The sequence below is a fragment of the Homalodisca vitripennis genome, chromosome 1 (genome assembly GCF_021130785.1).
Source record: "Homalodisca vitripennis isolate AUS2020 chromosome 1, UT_GWSS_2.1, whole genome shotgun sequence".
Classification (NCBI taxonomy): Eukaryota; Metazoa; Arthropoda; class Insecta; order Hemiptera; family Cicadellidae; genus Homalodisca; species Homalodisca vitripennis.
The window spans coordinates 59382413-59401613 of record NC_060207.1 but is presented as its reverse complement, the minus strand read 5'-3'; the positions used below and the strand labels follow the sequence as shown (position 1 = coordinate 59401613).

Below are 19201 nucleotides of genomic sequence, written 5' to 3'. Positions count from 1 at the left end.
CAAACATTACAGCCAAACAATGTAAATGTATACATTTTATAATCACTACAAATGTGGCTAATTTTTTAATGTGTTTTCAATTCAATCTGTTTTAGTGAATTATACTGCTGTTTTAATGTATTTCTTTCATACAAATTTAAAACTCTTGATTTATTAGTGAAAATAAAATACAATATAATATATTGTATTATTTATGATATAAATCTACAAAAAATGTATTTGTGATTCTTATAAATAGAAGTATGTCCTATGTTGAGTAAATAAAGTTAACATACAACTTTTTTACTATTTTTCCAAAAAGCTAAGCTTGCAATTTTAGTTTAACAGCAAACTTGTTTTGTTCTTATATGAAATGTGCCTCAACAGTTAAAAAACGATACTAAAACGAAATAAGCCTAAATAAACAAAGTGGTACTACAAAATAGCTAAATGAATAGGTTTATGATTAACCTATTTTTATCACATGTTTTTTTTTAGTTTAAATAATAGATAATTGCTGTTAATAATGTTTATTTTTAACTGCTTCAGGTTATATAGGCTACTTGTAAAAAAGAATATATGTAGACAAATATCTTAAATGATTTATAATGAGTACTGGATGTTGAGCTGAAATTATTTTGGATGTTTTAGGCAATACACTTGCAGAACAAATAATCTTAACTAATATAATTAAAGGTCCAATTTTGAAGATGGAGCTTGTATTGGCTATTATTAACTTAATCATTACATTTAGAATACACCAACCAATACTTAAAACTTTTATTTTTGTCACACCTATCGATAGCAAGGCTATCTACACATCACAAAAGCCTTGCTATTGAAAGGCCTCACAAAAATAAAAGTTTTAAGTATTGGATAGTGTGTTCTAAATGTAGTGAGTAAGTTAAAGGTCCAATATTTTGGCATGTTTGGTAACATAATCAGTCTTAAATAACAACTGTAGGTAATGATCATTGCCTTTGAGATGCATCAATTGGTGAATTTTACTGATTATAAGCTTAGCACGGATGTTTTTTCTACTTTTGAGTCTAATTTCAATTTAAATCATTTTTCAATGTGCAGCAAAACCTTGCAACTGAAAAAGAACTAATATTTTGTCTTCTTCCTGTTTCCTATGAAACACCTGATTCTTCAATAGAATAAATGCCTTGACTTTTGGAAATGTTTAACATCCAAAGCTGCAATTTCATTAACTGTAAACTTACTTGTACTACAGGAGATATTAGTACAGTAATACAACAGCAACATTATACTGTTACAGTGAACAGATGACTGAGCTGACAGACAAAATTGAGAAGTGTTTTCAACAGTTCAAACAGAAACTCTGCAAGTCAATGAAATAGTATTTCTGCACATAGTTGTGCAGCTACCCTTCAAATTAAATTTCCCACCTCTGACTCAAAACTACCAAATAATTGACTTAGAACCTATTTACTACTCATCCTACTGGACATCAACTAGACTCTAGTCGATTAGGGTGTTTCAAAATTAGATATTGGCTAAAATCTTTTAATAGAAATGTTGCATTTCCTTTTACCACATATTAAATCTTAAATTCAAATATTAACTCCCATAACTATGATATATGCAATGTCCTATTGATTGTGCTTTCAAAAGAAGATATTCATAAATCAAATTTTATGAAATGGATTTTTTTTGTTTTAATTTATCAGTTGACCTTTCCATGGCTGATGTCTGTACAGAATAGACACTCAGATTTTTTATGCTGGCTTTTTTATAACAACAAAAGCTTTAAAATTAAAAACAATAACATGTGTAAACATGGAGAACACAAACAACTACATATATATTTTCTGTGTATGATTTTATATCCAGCCAAACAACACCATATAGAGGCATGAAAGACATTGACTTTGTATTTTTATAGCAAAATATTTTAAATTCATCACATCAAAAAGTATGGAGAGCAAAAATAATTACTCTTTGTTTATCTCTGATTTTGTGTTCAATGATCTGTAACCGTGAATATGAATGACAAGCAGATAGCTAAAACTGAAGCAAAGACCTATTATAATATGGACACCTTTATTGGTTGAAGTAGACCAATATTTGACTGAACCATGTCTGTCATGAGGCTTTTATTTTTCAATCATTGTTTCTGATCTCAATTTAAGATAATCTTTAGCATCAATTGTAAACATAGTTTAGCATAGACAGTGTAGTTTACGGTTTTCCACTAAAATACTTCAGCAATTTGCACACACCATAGCAGTAAAATGGTTAAAAATGTGTATTTTATGTCAAAGTTAAAGAGTTCATATACTACAATCACATAAATGAGGGAAACAAATTCCTTACATTACTCTTACAACTCATCATGCAAGAATCCACAAATCAGCATTTCAAAACTAAAATTATAGAAGAGAATTTGAAAGAGAATAGAAAAACCACGGGAAAATCACACAAATTCAGACCTAGCAGATCAACAGTGGACACCCAGGCTTGCTAGACTCAGGTGTGCTAGTAAGACAAACAACATTGCAGAGTAAGAACTAAGTCTATTCTTACATCGTGTCCACCCCAAACTAATATTCCTAAACTCCATGTACCACTGAAACAACTAAAATCTTATCTATATTTGACTTGATACAGTTTTAATCCCATTAAAACTCAGCCAAACTTCAATAATAATTGTCTAAGCCAAAATTCAAACTGTCATACTTACAATAGTGCTGGCAGATTCCCTGCCAGAACCCGGACATTTAGCCAGGAACTTGTCATGACATTTCTTGTGGACAGCTGTTTGGCACACTGGACAGAAAACAATGTCACTCTGAGAAAATAATCAAGAAACTGACTGTAATGTACTTATGCTAAATGTTGTAGAAATTAGCTGTCTGTTAAAAGTCCAGGAGCCTAAAGCCAGTTTGCATTGTATAGGCCTAAGCAAAAAATCTAGTTTTTCTTTATATTTAGAGAATTTTCCGTAAGGAAGAAATTGATGGTCGGACACACTATGTTTGGCGGAGGTTGATATTAGAACGTATCAAAAGGGTTAAAAATATGAAATCATAATTTTTCTCAGATCATAGTTTTCTTGGCTAGACACACTTAAAACAACTGTCAGATGTGTAAATAAATGTTAAATCAACATCAGCTAACATATACAGGCCCTGAAAGTGGCATCTTCCAGTCTCTTTGTCTAGTCATCTGACTGTGATATCAAATATGTCAGTCTGAAGGTCAGTTTTAAACGTAACAAGCTAGGAACTACGACAAAATTATCGTTTCATATTTTTAACACCTTTCATAACCTCCCCCCATTTATACCCCCACCAAAACGAGCATAGCTTACAATAAAACATTTTCTTAGGAAAAATTCTGCTATCGATGAAAAGAATCTATCTGCTATAGATGTTCTATGCTAAGCAGTACAAATTGGCTCTCAGCTCCTAGACACATCTAGGCTCTAGGCATTAATTCCGTGGCTTACTGTTTTGCAGAATGTTTTATACTTAGTTATCCTAATGGTGTATTTCAAGATTGATTAGAATTTTTGTTGAAATTAGTGTCCAATCATGTAATTATTGTAACTCAAATACCAGCTGATGAGTTTTATTAGTTAAGAAAGATGAAGATGATAGTTTTGGTTGGTGGAGGAGGCTGTGGCTGATAAGAAGATAGTGAAATATAGGAAGGTCAGTTCTTTTTTTTTAGTTCTCAAACAATTATTTCTCAGTCACTTCTTATTATAAGTTCATGACAAAATTATTCCTACTGAGTTGTAACAATTACATTTATATACAATTTATTTATTGTGAAAACCTAATAAAAACTACTATAACTGCTTTTGGAAGTTGAATATTAGCATATACAGAAATGTGAAAATCCAGCTTTAATGTTTGTTATCAGATTCTTGAAACACACTACATTACGTAAGTTGTTATTGAAAGAGAGCATGAAAACTAATTTTAAAAATATCTAGATTTAGTACTAAAAAATGAATTATTGTAAATTAATATTTTATCAATTTACATATGTTTGGATGTTAAACTGTAATACAATATTTTACAAGAACGATACCTTAGTTTTTCTGATTATTATGATAACAAAATAGTTAGCTACTGATTTGTAATACAAACCGTGATGATATTATCTATTTATCTTAATTATTGTGACACTAGTCTCTTCTACTGGTTTAAAGAATATTATGAATAAATTATGTTTCTTATTGATAAATTCCACAATGTGAACTACATGTACTGTGTATATACTACAGCCCCAGTTCAGCTGATACTATATCCTTCTGCACTGAGTCAAGTGAAATATTGCTTCCACAAAATTCATAATAGCTAGCTGTTTCCTCTTCATTTCTACTGTTCCCGACATCTTGATATTGTGTCATAACTTCTCCCATTGTCTGCTTCCAACCATGTCTAAACTCCCCAGGAGGGGTCATTGGTTCATACTCTTCAGTTGAATGTACACTGGGTGCAGCAAAACAGATGTGTCACTTACATGGAACCCCATATATGTCCAGAAGTGGCCTCAGGGATAAAAGAGTTGATAGATAGGTCTAGTTAACTGTAGAGGATTACTGTTAGAGTAGGTGGAGCTCCCTTAGAGTTAAATTCTGTTGCTAGCCTACACACGAATATGTCTTCAGAAAAACATTTATCATTGATTTTAGAAGGAATGGAATAATGAAAAGTTGTCTGTGACAGTGGAATTAAGAGAGCGAATGCAAAAGCAAATATTATATGCTATTCACTAAACCTGCCATGTAAAGAGGAGAATTAAAATAAATCAATTAGCTATTTTATTTCATTATTATTATATTTAAGATGTTTGGAGGAGTAGTTGAAATCTCCAACTTCCAATAATTCAAGGAAACAAGATAAGGATAGGAGAAATTTCATGGAATTTTCCAAAGAAATCACTAACCAATAGAAGCTTTCTTTCCTGAGGACAACCAAAGGAGTCCTTAATCAGGGTGCACAATACCAGACAGAGATCCAGGGGGACTCCAGCTTCCACACTGACGGAATAGTTCACGTTTGCAGGAGATAATTCACTTTAGCATGCACAACGAGGCACATTGAAGGGTAAACAAGAGAGAACAAAAGAGGCAAAGTAATAAAGGAGAATGGTGATATAGAGAGGATAACATAGGATGGTGAAGTGAATGTGCATATGGAAGTGAATGTGTACAGAACGCACAAAGACATAGGTGTAATATAGAGAAAAGGTAGATCGTGTCGAGAGTACAATGACCATACCAGTACGAGAGATGCAGCCCCACTGGCCAAACCGAGCAGTGTGGACACGAGGGTGGTTCAACCATGATAAATTTAGAATAGTTATTTGAGGGACAACACCTGATCTCTCTCGCTTACTTGTTGTTTAAACTTAATATGTTTAATTAAATAAGAATACTACTAAAAGTACTTAATATTAAACAAGGCTATCATATACCGTGCAAATCACTGAGTTGTTATGTACAATTGACTTACTACAACTGTTCCGGGTTACCTGCAGATTCAAATAAAAGGCTCCAATTGAACCAGATTCTACTATATGACAAATCACTCATGATTGGCCAAACATGAAAATTTATTTAAATAAAAAATGTCTTATTACTCAAATCAACTCTTCATTTTATGTACTATTATTTAACCTGCTAATACACTGTGTTAAACAAAATTAGACAACTCTTAAAATATTTTAAATTAAGCTGCACTTTTAAGATAATGATATATGTACTTACATTGACACTGATATCCCTGTTTTCCAAAGCCCCTGTAATTAAAAAAAAATATATTGATATAATGATTGATATTATATACAGGGTGATTCGGTTAGTGTTACCGCACTTTTTCTGAGCGATTGTACTATATAAAATAATGGAGAAAAAAGTTCATATAAAACATGGTCCGAAATGCTTTCCGTACTTGGGTAATGTCCAATTGAAGATTTCATCCAAAAAGTGTGTTTGCAGGAGGGTCAAATGATGATTTGCCTCGTGTTTTGAAGAAGATATTTATAGGCGAATTCAACTTTTACTAACGGATTTTTTAGATGAAAAATTGAATAAAGTTCATCTCATAGCTGTATCTCATTAGATTTTTTTGTTTATACTACAAAAAAACAGAAAATAAAATAATTTTGAAAACACTTTTTTAAGGTTTAACGGACAATTAATTTGAGTTAAATAGGCATTGAATACCCACATTTTTGTACAAAGAAACTTGCAACTTTGCAGAAAATTTAATTCTGCATAAAATTATGTCCACACGGCAATTAACAGCGAAGTATTAGTTTCCTGTCTGGAATTATTTTTACACAAACATTCTACGAAGCAAGAAATACGTAATTAGTAATAAACACCGTAATGTAATGATATAAAGGTACACAATAAATGATTACATACAATTGTAAATACCAATTTTAAAGGTTAATGCTCAACTAAAAAACAATAATACTATTTACTTTTTAGAGACTATCCAAATGGTAACAGCATTACCTACATATCTTTGTCCCGTTAGCTTTACAGAAGGTAAAAATTATGTTTTTATAAGTTGGTATCAACCAATCAGGCTGTTCAACAATACCACAGCAATTTATTGAGGAATCCAAATTCATTTGTTACCAATTCTTTACTAGTTTAATGAATACAAGTTAATACAATAAATTTTCCTACTCTATTGTTAGTGAAGTGTATTTTAAAGTAACTTACTATCAAAATTGCAAATGCCTTTGGTTTATTTACAACTAACAATATGCGAATGGGTATTTGTCTTAGGCGTTTGTGACGAAATGGCAACCGCTGCACTGCAGAATACCGAAGAACGATTTCTAATCAGCAGAGTTCCAAACCCAAAAACGATCAATGATCATTTCGTACCCTAAGAGTAACAGGTAAACTTCCTAGTAAATAATTTATCGGATCCGCCCTGCCCAGAATAATGTAGATATGGAAGAGCTATAACATGGCTATGAACGCAGTCCTGTGTCAGTACACGGACGTCTTTCTAGGCGATTCGCATGTCATCAGTCAGAAGTATGGAGAACTTCCAAAGCAAAGGAAAACCGCATTTTACTGACATAGAGTAGCCACACATAAATTTTATTAGGATGCAATTTAAATTAAGTTTTTAAATAAATTATTGTTTTTTTCATCTAAAGCTTATAATACAACGTACCCACTTTCATAACAGGGGGATTCAATAAATCAGTCCTTGTACATTCAATACACTTAGACACTTGTTTCTGATTGATCTGTTATCCTCCGCAACCTGCAACGTATTGTTTTTGATTTGTGCGGCCGGCATCTTCAATTCGATTTATTTAACCTTCACGTGTATTTACTTTTTCCTGGTAACACCAGGTTCTTCCATCCAACCCCATATACAGAAATCTAATGGATTTTAGATCTGGTGATCTTGTGGCCAAGGTGTGTGGTCCACCGCGACCAAATCCATCGCCCGGGAAACTGCTAGTTTAAGTGCCCATTGTTACATTATGAGAAAAGTGGGCAGGGGCACCATCATGTTGATAAATAATATTGCACCTTGCTCAAATGGAACATCTATCTAAAGAATAGTTGTAGTTGTTCTGTAAGGAATTCTAGTACATCGGGAATTGTAGATGTCCTCGGAGAATGAATGGTCCCTATTAATCGATCATCGAAATGAGGTCCACACCATACATTTTTACACTAAATCTGTGTTGAAAGTTGCGCACGATTGTACTATGTTGGATTTCCCTCTCCCAAGTGTGTTCATTTGTGAAGGTTTGTTGACGCCATCTCGGTAAATTGAGCTCCATCAGTGAATAAAATGGTCTATGATGTTGACGGTTTCTAATTAACCAGTTCAAAATTCCAATGAAGAGCGGATCTTTGGTTGAATACATTGAACTTGTTGTTTATGTAAGGGAACATAGCCATTTTTGCGCAAAGTTCTCCATACATCAGACAGAGACACTGCGAATTCGCCAAGAAAGACGCCGTGTACTGACACAGACTGCGTTCAGTATGCCATGATTAAGCCCTGCTTCCATAACTACATTATTCTGGGCCAGGGCGATCACGCATAATTATTAATACTAGGAAGTTACCTGTTACTCTGAGGGTACGAAATGAATCCACTGTCGTTTTTTGGGTTTTGGAACTCTGCGTTTAGGGAAATCGTCTTCGTAAAAAATTCTGCAGTAGCAGCGGTTGCAGTTCCGTCACAAACGCCTAAGACAAATACCAATGTCTGCATAATCTTATTGCCGTTGTAAATAACAAAGGCATTGCAATTGTGATAGAGTTACTTTTAAAATACACTTCACTATAACAAACGATTAGTAAATTAATGTATTTTATTGCATTCTTTAACTAGTTCAGAATTGGTAACAAATAATTTGGATTCCTTCAATAAATTGCAGTGTATTGTTGACAGCCTGATTGTGATACCAGACTTATAAAAACATAATTTACCTCTATTAAAGCCAACGTGACAAAGTATGTAGGTAACATATGTAACCATTTGATAGTCCTAAAAAGTAATAGTATTATTGGTTTTTAAGTTAGCATTAATCTATTAAACATCGTATTTACCAATTGAATGCTATCATTATTAGTGTTACCTTATATCATTACATTACGGTGTTTATTTTTACTAAATACAATTTCTTGCTGGTATAATGTTTGTTGTAAAATTAAATTCCAGAAACTAATCTTTCGCTGTTAATAGCCGTGTGGCACATAATTTTATTCAGAATTAATTTTTCTGCAAGATTCTTTGAAAAAATGTGGGTCTTCAATGCCTATATTAACAAAATAACTGTCCGTTAAAATACCTTAAAAAAGTGTTCAAAATTTTTTTATGTCTGTTTTTTGTAGTATAACAAAAAAACTAAAATGAATACAGCTATGAGATGAACTTTATTCAATTTCACATCTAAAGAATCCGTTAGAAAAAGTTGCTTTCGCCTATAAAGTATCCTTCATAAACACGCGGCCAAATCCATCATTTGACCTCCCTGCACACAATTTTTTTGGTGACATCGTCAAATTGCCAAACCTAAGTAAGGAAGCTTTTTCCGACCATAGTTTTATATAACTTTTTTCTTTATTTTTATAGTACAATCACTCAGAAAGCTGCCGGTAACACTAACCGAATCACCTCTGTATATATATATATAATTTAATATATCATCATATATATATATATATATATATATATATATATATATGATATAAATGCATGTGTGGTCTAGTGAATATGCTTAGAAACACTTTTATGTGCTTTATGGTGCTCCCAATAAATTGTAGTTGCTTTTTTCTCAATTTCTCTTCAATTCTATTTCCTGCTAAATCACTGAAGCTTATCAAAGACTGAAATAATGTTGTTTTATTTTCATATTCTGTAAAAATACAAATAGCATAAATAGTTTTCTTAATTTGTATAAGAGTGAAACATTGTTTTAATTTCAAAAGAAATAATTTGGTTTTTTCACAATTGTAATGAAGAATGTATTCCCATAGACAATCTTACATTGAATAGCCAAAGTCAAGTTTGTTTTAAAAATGACACAAACTTAATTCATTTTAAACATTTAAAAATAAAAACATCAGTAGTTATTACATAATGGGAATTGTTACAAATAGTTATTATAGAATAGTTCAAAGGTCAAACACTTTTATAATTTATAAATATACAGTATAAAATATACTTTAAAATACAAAATATAATATAACATAAAATTTTTATTGTTATTAAATACACCTTGAAAACACACAATTTAAAATATACTTTAAAGCATATTAAATCAAACGGCATAATAAATAAATAAATTTATCTATTATGTAAAACTACTTGCTCACAACAGTTAAGAGTTTTAAGCTAAATTTTAAAATCAAAATTGAGGTTCAAAAAATCATTTAAACTATAAAATGTTTAATGTTTAAAATATATAATGTTTAAAGAGTCTAAAACTAACAGATTTTGCACAACCAGGCAGCCAATTAAAAAAAAAATTAAATACTGTTTAGTTTCAGAGTTTGTGAGGAAGTATATTACGTTTAATTTCACCTGTATTATTATACTGGTGAATATTATTTTTAATTGGAAAATTCTGTACATTTTTTTGTATATAATAAAAAAATATGTATTTTTTATATGTATATTTTTATGTATTTCAGGTAAATAGTACCTGAAATACATACAAATTTGCAACTGTGGGAATTTTGAGTTGAATTAAAAGTATTAGTTTTGTATTACCAAATCCAATAAATTTAAATTAACCCATTTACTAATAATCCTGAAAGTTAGATGGAAGCAAGCATTGTACTACCAGTAGTAAAACTGATTGCTATACAGGATCTGCTACTTTATTCACTAAACAATATATCTTGTATTGTTTCATGAGTTATAATTGTTTTTCTAAACACATACAACATGACCTAGTGGAGAGTCAACAATTTCACAAATTTTTGTTATTCTTAAAAGAAGGCAGTAGCTAGTTTTTTCTTTTCTGTTCAGTTATAATATATCTGTTTGCTGTGGCTTTTCATCTGTTTCAGAGCACTTAAAAATACATCAGCTGATTGATCAAAAACTTAAAATATTGAAACAAATAAAGAAAATATAATATAAAGAATTTAATTTTCTATAAATGTACAGTAATTTCCTTTACACTGTATATTTAATTTGCATACAAATGTTTAAAAAGTTAAATCTGAAACAAGTGTTATTTTTGTTTCCTACACAAATTTTTCTTTCTACATTACATCATTCTATCTTATCAAATTATATTGATAACTTCTAAAAATTACTTTTTGGAGCACTACTGCAGTGAAAAACCCCACAGTCAAAGGACTGAACAATGTTTTTAAACTGATTTTTAGTACAATGTAATGATAAAAAGTTAGCTGTTAGAGGATTGACATCTAATACACCTGCAATTATCTGTGCTATAATTATAATTTTTATTATTGGCATAATCAAAATACAACAAATTATTTAGTAAAAAATAATATACTGTAACAGGCAACACATATTTTTTGTTACCATATAATTATGTTGCTTACTAAACAAACAGCTAACAAATTTACTCATACAGTGATTTTTTTAAGCAAATGCAGTTATATATTTGTGCCGAAGCAACTGAATATATCAAAATTTTATGTATGGCTATTTAAAAAAATCTATGTTCAAAAATGAATTCAAATATGATTAGCAACTAATAATAGTAAATCAATTTTACTCAAATAAACACAAATGCTATGTGACGGTTTGAAGATCGTTATTGATCGTTGGAATCTATTTGTAGCAATAGTTGGCAGCCAAGCTGGAGTGATCGCCAGTGGAGTGTGTAGTGATTCACGGTAGCTCAATGTCCTTCGCATTGTCTGCTTGCACTAATGTTTGTACACTTGTTATTGTTCTTTCCTTTGCCACAGTTTTATTGTTTCAATGATTATATGTTTAATTAGTTTCTATCAGCATATCATTTACAAGATGTAAAGTTAAGTATTTGTTAAGTCAAAGAAAATTTTTTATTTCAACTAAGTGACATTCCACAAAGATAACACAGACACTTTGCATTAATGTACTTGAATGGTCTCAAACTTTGTTTTCACATTTTCTTTGTAATATTTCTCATGAATCAGAACTTATGTATGTATCAAATTAAATTTGAGAGAGTGAGTGTACCTTTGCCTAAACAAGTCAAAATATTTGAATTAATTATAAAGAGAACAATTTTCTAAACTTATAAATTTGTACTCATTTGTAGTCAAATAAGTGAAAAAAGGGAACATGAGAATTTGTCTAACCCGAGGATCAAACTAAATAACTTTTGGTTTTTCTTAGTTTCAGTTCATTTTTGATGACTACAGGTTAAAAGAATAACAAGAATATAAAGGACAGTTTTTATTATTAAAATTCAACTGTACTGGTGACCATTTTCATTTTAGCACCACAAGAATAATCTTAAACCTTTATCACAACTATAAAAACCTTTATGGTCACATAATTATATAAAATTTCTCATTTAAAACTATTATTAATACACATTCAAGAGCGTTTTAGTTCTAAAATACTGTTATTTATTATTAAAATGAATACACAGAAACTTTTATTAACTTTATTACTTAAATATTTTAATCTTCAAATTTAAATGCTTAAAATTCGTACTCTACAAGAAGAAAAACTCAAAAGGATTTAGATGCACATTAATTATATCCAAGTGTTTGAAGTTAAATATTGTTCTATGGGAGAACACTTGATGATAACTACACACAACACTACAGACAACTAGCTACTGACCACCCCTTTGGTTTTGTCAATTAGGTTACCAAACTTAGCCAACCCTAACAGATAAATAATTTCTTTTTCTTTCTTTAAATAATTTGAAATTTTGTAAGGAGATGCCGATCCTCTTTCAAGTCTTATTCTGTTCATCTTTATGACCCACTGTGAGGATCTTTACAAACATAATAAGGGAGAAGAATCAACACAATCCAAGGTTGATGGTACTGGTACTGATAAGAAGTGCTATGGTCACAGACAGTACGTACCAAAAGGCAAAGTAATATGAAATGAAAAAGAATAGTTCTATACTAATTAATGATGTAATATAAGCAGGCTCTCCTCACCAAAGAAATTCTTTACAGAAGGTACAGAACGTTGGTTGACGGAAGAACTTTGCAACGAAACGGTGACCTTTGACTTCATGGACTTTCTGGTGTTTGATGGCTCCCCGTCTTCGTGTGATGGCTCGACCATGAGAATCATCTTCTTCCTCTACAACAGTAAACACATTACCATCGTAACAGTGATAGGAAACTGTGACCTTTGACTTCATGGACTTTCTGGTGTTTGATGGCTCCCCGTCTTCGTGTGATGGCTCGATCATGAGAATCATCCTCTTCCTCTACAACATTAAAGACATTACCGTCTTAACAGTGATAGGAAACTGTGACATATGAATTCATGGACTTTCTGGTATTTGATGGCTCCCCGTCTTTGTGTGATGGCTCGGCCATGAGAATCATCCTCTTCCTCTAAGAATATAAAATACATTACTATCTTAACGGTGTTACCTTGCTGTCATTGCTGTAAAAGTTCCTTTATTTTGCTGCAAATAAACAAGATATTCAGATACTAAGCTAACAACCAATAGTTTTAATTGTTTCTAGAAATATTTCAGTTAATGCAATTTATTTTATAACATTTAGTCTAAATATTTTCAATGCTGTAAATAATAACAGATAGTAATTTTTTTAATTTTATTACTGATTCGTATTAGATTTATTAGAATTTAAATAGTCTTCTTTATTAATGAACAACCATTTACAACCTGTACAGCATCCGTCAATTTTATATGAATAACAAGTAATTCTTTATTTAAAACATAACAATATATTTGACATAACATTTGTTTAAATATTCAAATTGTGAGAAATATATTACATTTTATTTCAATATACAAAACTACGACAGATTATGTCACATCTAATAAAAAACAGTTTTAAAGACAATTAAAAAGTTTAAAACTTTAAAAATAATAAGACATGCCAGGACATCAATACTCTGCTTCATGCTCCGCAAACTTAGTAACACCATACAAGGTTTCTGTTAATTTTATCTATATTCATTACGTATCTGTGTTCTCTGTATGGTAAAGGATCATACACTTGGAGCCTATGCTGAGCTGTCTTGGTCACATCCCTCTCCCTAATGTTGTACCCGTATACATCCCTGTCACATGTGCACCTATAATGACAGGGTTATCACACAAAACTAAGACATTTATGGTATACAAGGATCATTCTGAAAGTTTTCAGACACTGGCATACAGTGCATACTGCAATAATCTTATGATTTTTAACTGTTTGAGCTTCATTCTGTACCTGACAGCAACTTGGGCTCATCAGTGTGTTTATAACTCTATTTGGACAAATAAATTTCATGAAATCATGGAGTTATTGAGAAAGCATTTTCGGGTTGTGATTTTAATGTTGGTAAGTCTCAAATGGAGAGCGTTGAAAGTTTCAAAATTGACTTTGGTTATGAAGCACCATCCCGTGTTACTGCTTAGGGTAGTATTTGGAATTTTGGAAGGATGCATTGTGCCGTCTCTAAAAAAAAAAACCTTGATTGGATGCGCGCTACAATCCCAAACACTGCTCTTATTTAAGGATTGTAACTCCTCTAAAGAATGGATCTGCAACAGTGCTCATAATATTGTATTACTTTTTAAAAGACAGGAAAATTGTTTCTCAATGTGTACCTCACAAATTGACAGGTAAGCAAAAATCTGAGCATGTGTGAATCAGCTGACAGGTCCTTCAACTCCTTAATAATGGTGGTCATCAGATTATTTTCAAAATTATCAGTGGTGATGAGATGTACATAACATTATATAACATTCCAACTTTAGAAGAGTGTTACATATGGGTGTTTGAATACAAGCCGTCTCCCACAGTAATGTATGCTGTTTTCTTCAGGAGTACAAGACTGGTGAAGGCTATTAAACTGGAGAAACAAATAACTGTTACAGCAAGTTGGTACATTGAATAATGCTTGCCAGAAATTCTTTGGGACTTGAACATTAAGAATTTAATTTGGTATTAAGACAATGCCTTTTATCTTACTGTTGCAAAACATTTGGGGGTTTTAACCAGAAATGGAATTAAAACCATGGAGCACTCCACTTATTCACCCGATCTCGCTATCTATAAATTATTGATTACTCTTCAATCTGAAAAAAAGTTTGTGCGGTTTTCCTTTCTCTGGAGAAAAAAACTCCATTCACTCCATTCATTGAGTACTGGGTGCTTTTAACAATTAAAATCCCACTTCTAAAGTGTACTCACACTGGAGAGGATTACTTTGAACTCAAATATTTAGTAAGTCTAGCACAAAATATATCAAACAAGATATATCTCCATATATCTAAAAACTTACAGAGTGACCCTCATATAGAGCAGTAATATGCCATTTTTAATATATCCTGACAAAAAATGTTATTAATTTTGTCAATACAAAAATAACTGATATTTTTTCTACAGACAAATTCCATGTATGTCCCATGTTAGTATTTTATCAATCTGTATTTCCAAGAACTTTTTGTCATTGACCTCATTAATTACTACCTCATATATAAATGAGGCGTTATAATAAAAACATGATTAGCTATCGGCAATAACAAACTAAATTTGATACATATTGATACAAATTTTTAGACATTGGGCAAAAAACTAATCTCGACTTTATGCTATAACTTTTTTATAAATTTATAAAGCCTGAGAAATATGAAATCTTCTTCTGTAACCAAACTATGAAATGGAAGAGTAAACCAAAACTACACACACATAATTATCAAACAGCAAACCTATGATCATCGTGTTAGTTCAAACAGTTAATTAATTCTCTGAAAAAATTTACAAAGAAAGTCATGTCAGAACTCATTAAGTCTTCTATTAACTTTTAATACAACTATCACTTAAAATCTGAGTACTTTTCTTATTTTCAATCAATTTTCAGATATGGCTTTGTTATATGGGAAGATTACAGAAAGATGCAGGACATTTTATAAATAAAAAACAATGAGAAACACGACAAAAGCTACACTTTTGCGAGACACATTTCATTCAAACAGGAATTAAAACCAGCATCAATCTCGTATATATGATTTAATTATTTACATTGTTCAACACTCTGATATTTTAAAATTCAATTGCTTGTTACGCCATTACAACACCAGACAAAATCTAAACACAACCAAAAGAATTTTATAGGATCAATAGAACTAAACAACTATACAGTTATATTTTAAAAGTTTATAATCAGCATCTCTTTATTAATATTAACATTGAGAACAGTTATGCATCAGAATATACATATGATACATGGTAATAATACACGAATGTCATTTATGGTTGATCAAGTTTTAGTGTAAAGTTTGAGACTGATCTCTTCAGTATGTTCCAATAACCACAACGAATCGAGTTTCCTCTTCATTGCCTTTCCAGTTAGTTGTTTAAAGAACGCTAGGAGCTGATTTTATATTTTCAGCACTCGCTTCAGGTTTGTTGCTGAAGTGCTGCCCCATTCAATAACTCCGTACCTCAAGTGGATTTTCATAAGTGCATGGTGCAATCATATGAGAATTGTCATCAACCTGTATCCTGTTAAGGACTTCAGAAAAAGTTTTACAACTGGCTTTTGTACATCCTTTTTGATTCAGTTCAAGAATTCTTCAAATTGAAGTATATTGAATTTTAACTATGTAACAGCCCTTACCTTATCACATTCTCTACTAATGTTTACTAGCACTGATATTTTACTACATTATGTTCCTAATAAAAATATCTTAATTTTGATACCGTGCTGTCAAATTGAAATTGTTATTATTACTTATTTGGTAATCATTCTTTATAATGATGTAGTATTTTTGGTTTCTATTGTTTTTTTACTGGTTGTTTTATAACCAGAAATCAATGATTATTTAAACAAATAGTTAAAAAAAAGCAGTTTCATTAAATTTAGCAAATAGTCAAATAGTGATCCCATGTGCAGTTGCTATTAATTTAATCTAAATTTAGTAAGTTATATACATGTCTCTTGTATAATTCCATTTTATAACAAAAATCTAAAATGAAATATATATATTTTTTTTATAAATAATGCGTTACAGATTTTATTTGTAAAATGCTATAAACATTTTTTATTTTCTTAACCAAAGGACTCTGCCTGTTTTAGCTCATCCATGTCTAGCAAGCATATGCTAAAGTATTTCATGTAAAATAGTAGTGAAAAATATGATAGAATACAATACTTATTAAGTTATTTATAGAACTTTATCTACTAAAATAAGTTAAATTTAAATCTAGTTGTAACATATGCTTGACTTATTTATTTGAAACTTGTCAAAGTGACAATGTTATATATTATGAACCTTAAGGACTTTCCGATACAACTGCCAATATTAAAATAATGTTGTATTACAATATGTTGAATTTCCCAAATAAATCTAATAGTTATTTAATAGGTCAATGAATAGCTGACTCACTGATGAAGAATCAATTAGCTGTGATAAGATTAGCAGTACTTAATTTTTAATTAAAAATCAAAATTTTACTAAGCACAAATTACCAGTAAATATAATAAAATGTAACACTACTTGAGTTTAAACCAGAGGTTGGTCTGTGTCTGTACTAACAAAATTGGTTCTAGTGTTGTATTTTACATATTACCCATACTTGTTTTACACTGATGCAAAATTACATACACACGAAGTTCAAAATTTCAAATTATACACACTGCAGAGACTGTAAAGAAACTACATGTACTTTGTGAGGCAATAACCAGACATACAAGTATACTCTTTGTTATCTTTATACAACAAAAGAATTTGTAATGTACAACTAATAAATAGATGATTTGCGGTGTTATAATCAATCAGCTGTGATAAATACACGTGGAGTATACGGCCGGTCGGACGACGTAGCAACTGGTGGTGGGGTCAGTACTCCGACCTTTAGTGTAGTCTGGCCTTGCTCTGCCCCATAGGCTTCCAAAGATCCATTGTTTATATTATGAGAGTATTTTTGTTTGGATCAAAACAGCAATAATACACATGTTGCCTAGACAGTATGTTATTCTCCATCCACGGCCCAACTTAGTACTAGCTGGTATTAATACTATTTCTTATTAATTAGACACTTTGTGGATTTTCTCTGGGATCTTTAACATTAGATCTGGCACTTGGAAAATACCAACATGGTAAGGGCTGTTTTGCAAGCTGTATTAAAATATGTATTTTTAATAAGTACCCTTACATTGCATGATTACTACTGATCTTTAGAATGGGTTGCTCTACCATGAGCATTGCTACACCAATGTATTTTTTGAAGTGTTTGATGAAATTATCATAAATATAAGTGCAAATTGAATTGACAACTGCACTAAAATTTCAAGTCCAAAGATTTGTAGAAATACACTTTGTACATAATTAATTATTTACTAACGTTTTTCAAAATATGTAACTACAAGGATCAAAAATAAAATTGTAATAACAATAAAACGTAAATGTAATTTTTGAAAAAAATTAAGACAAATTGCAAAATTTAAAAAGAACTACTTATTGATTTGTTATAAACACCTCTAAATGTGCTTATTTAAAAAAAGTAAAGTAAGGAATTTATTTTACAAGGCGAATTTAAATAATAAATTAGACATTGGGTTTGCATTAACCCTTTAGATACCGGCCAAATTGAAATATTCTTTCTGAGAAACACCAGTGATATCTACATAGGGCTACCAAGGGATACTGGACCCATTTTAGGTTGTTGTGTACCTTTTAACATTATTATTCGTAAGTTCCTTATTTTTTGCTAAAAATTCATCATTTTTTTAACTGTACAAGAATAAATTCTTTAGCACTACAAATAATATTACTTGTAACCAATAAAAACCAAAAAGTTATAATACATAATGTACTTACCTAAAAGTATTTATATATAAGTAAATATTTAAGTATTTATGTTACTTGCCAAAAAAAGAAAATATGTTTTTCCTTTTTGTATTATAAAAACACTTTCAAAACAGTTCTTGAGTATAATACTTATCACTAAATGCTATAACTAAACTGTACACAATCACAAATGTTTTATAATTTTTATTGAAGAACATGTTTTTATTAACAATTTTGCAACTGCATAACAGCTGCCTAGTTGTCAATGTTGTGTATATTTTAACCAAATAAATAACAAAGGAGAGATAACTATATTATTATGTATAATATATTCTTAATCAGTTTTTCATAATTAGGCTAGTACTAAATATGGCTAAAATATTTATAATATAGAAATAAAATGCAAAACGTCCAGTTGTATTGCAGGGTGAATATTTTTCAGTCATATGTACTATATAGCACTAAAATAAAAGATCTATTCTTCATATTCCAGGTCATTTAAAGTTTAAGTTTATCTTAAAAAGATCATGAAATCATTTTAAATATTTATAAATATGTATATACATAAATATTAATGGCATTCTACATGTTCCAAATATTTATTGACCAAATAAAGATATCCATAATAAGAGAAGTAAAAATACACATCGAGAACCTATGGCAAAATTAGACGAAAGGGAGCAACTATGTGAGTTCCAAATGATAAAGTTGTTTACACAAAAGGGTTTACAGTCCAAAATGAAATTTGTTCAAATTAAATAATAAA

General features: G+C 30.5%; 1 protein-coding gene across 1 annotated transcript in view; it reads right to left on the bottom strand.

Moving 5' to 3' along the window:
- LOC124362588 (putative protein kinase C delta type homolog) overlaps nucleotides 1–19201 on the bottom strand; it is a 58846-nt gene that overhangs the window by 23023 nt on the left and 16622 nt on the right. The window contains exons 4-6 of the mRNA XM_046817235.1: nucleotides 12611–12758; nucleotides 5729–5760; nucleotides 2687–2772 (exon numbers count right to left, since the gene is read on the bottom strand). Of these exons, the coding sequence (XP_046673191.1) occupies nucleotides 2687–2772; nucleotides 5729–5760; nucleotides 12611–12758 (266 nt within the window). The remainder of the gene's footprint in view (nucleotides 1–2686; nucleotides 2773–5728; nucleotides 5761–12610; nucleotides 12759–19201) is intronic.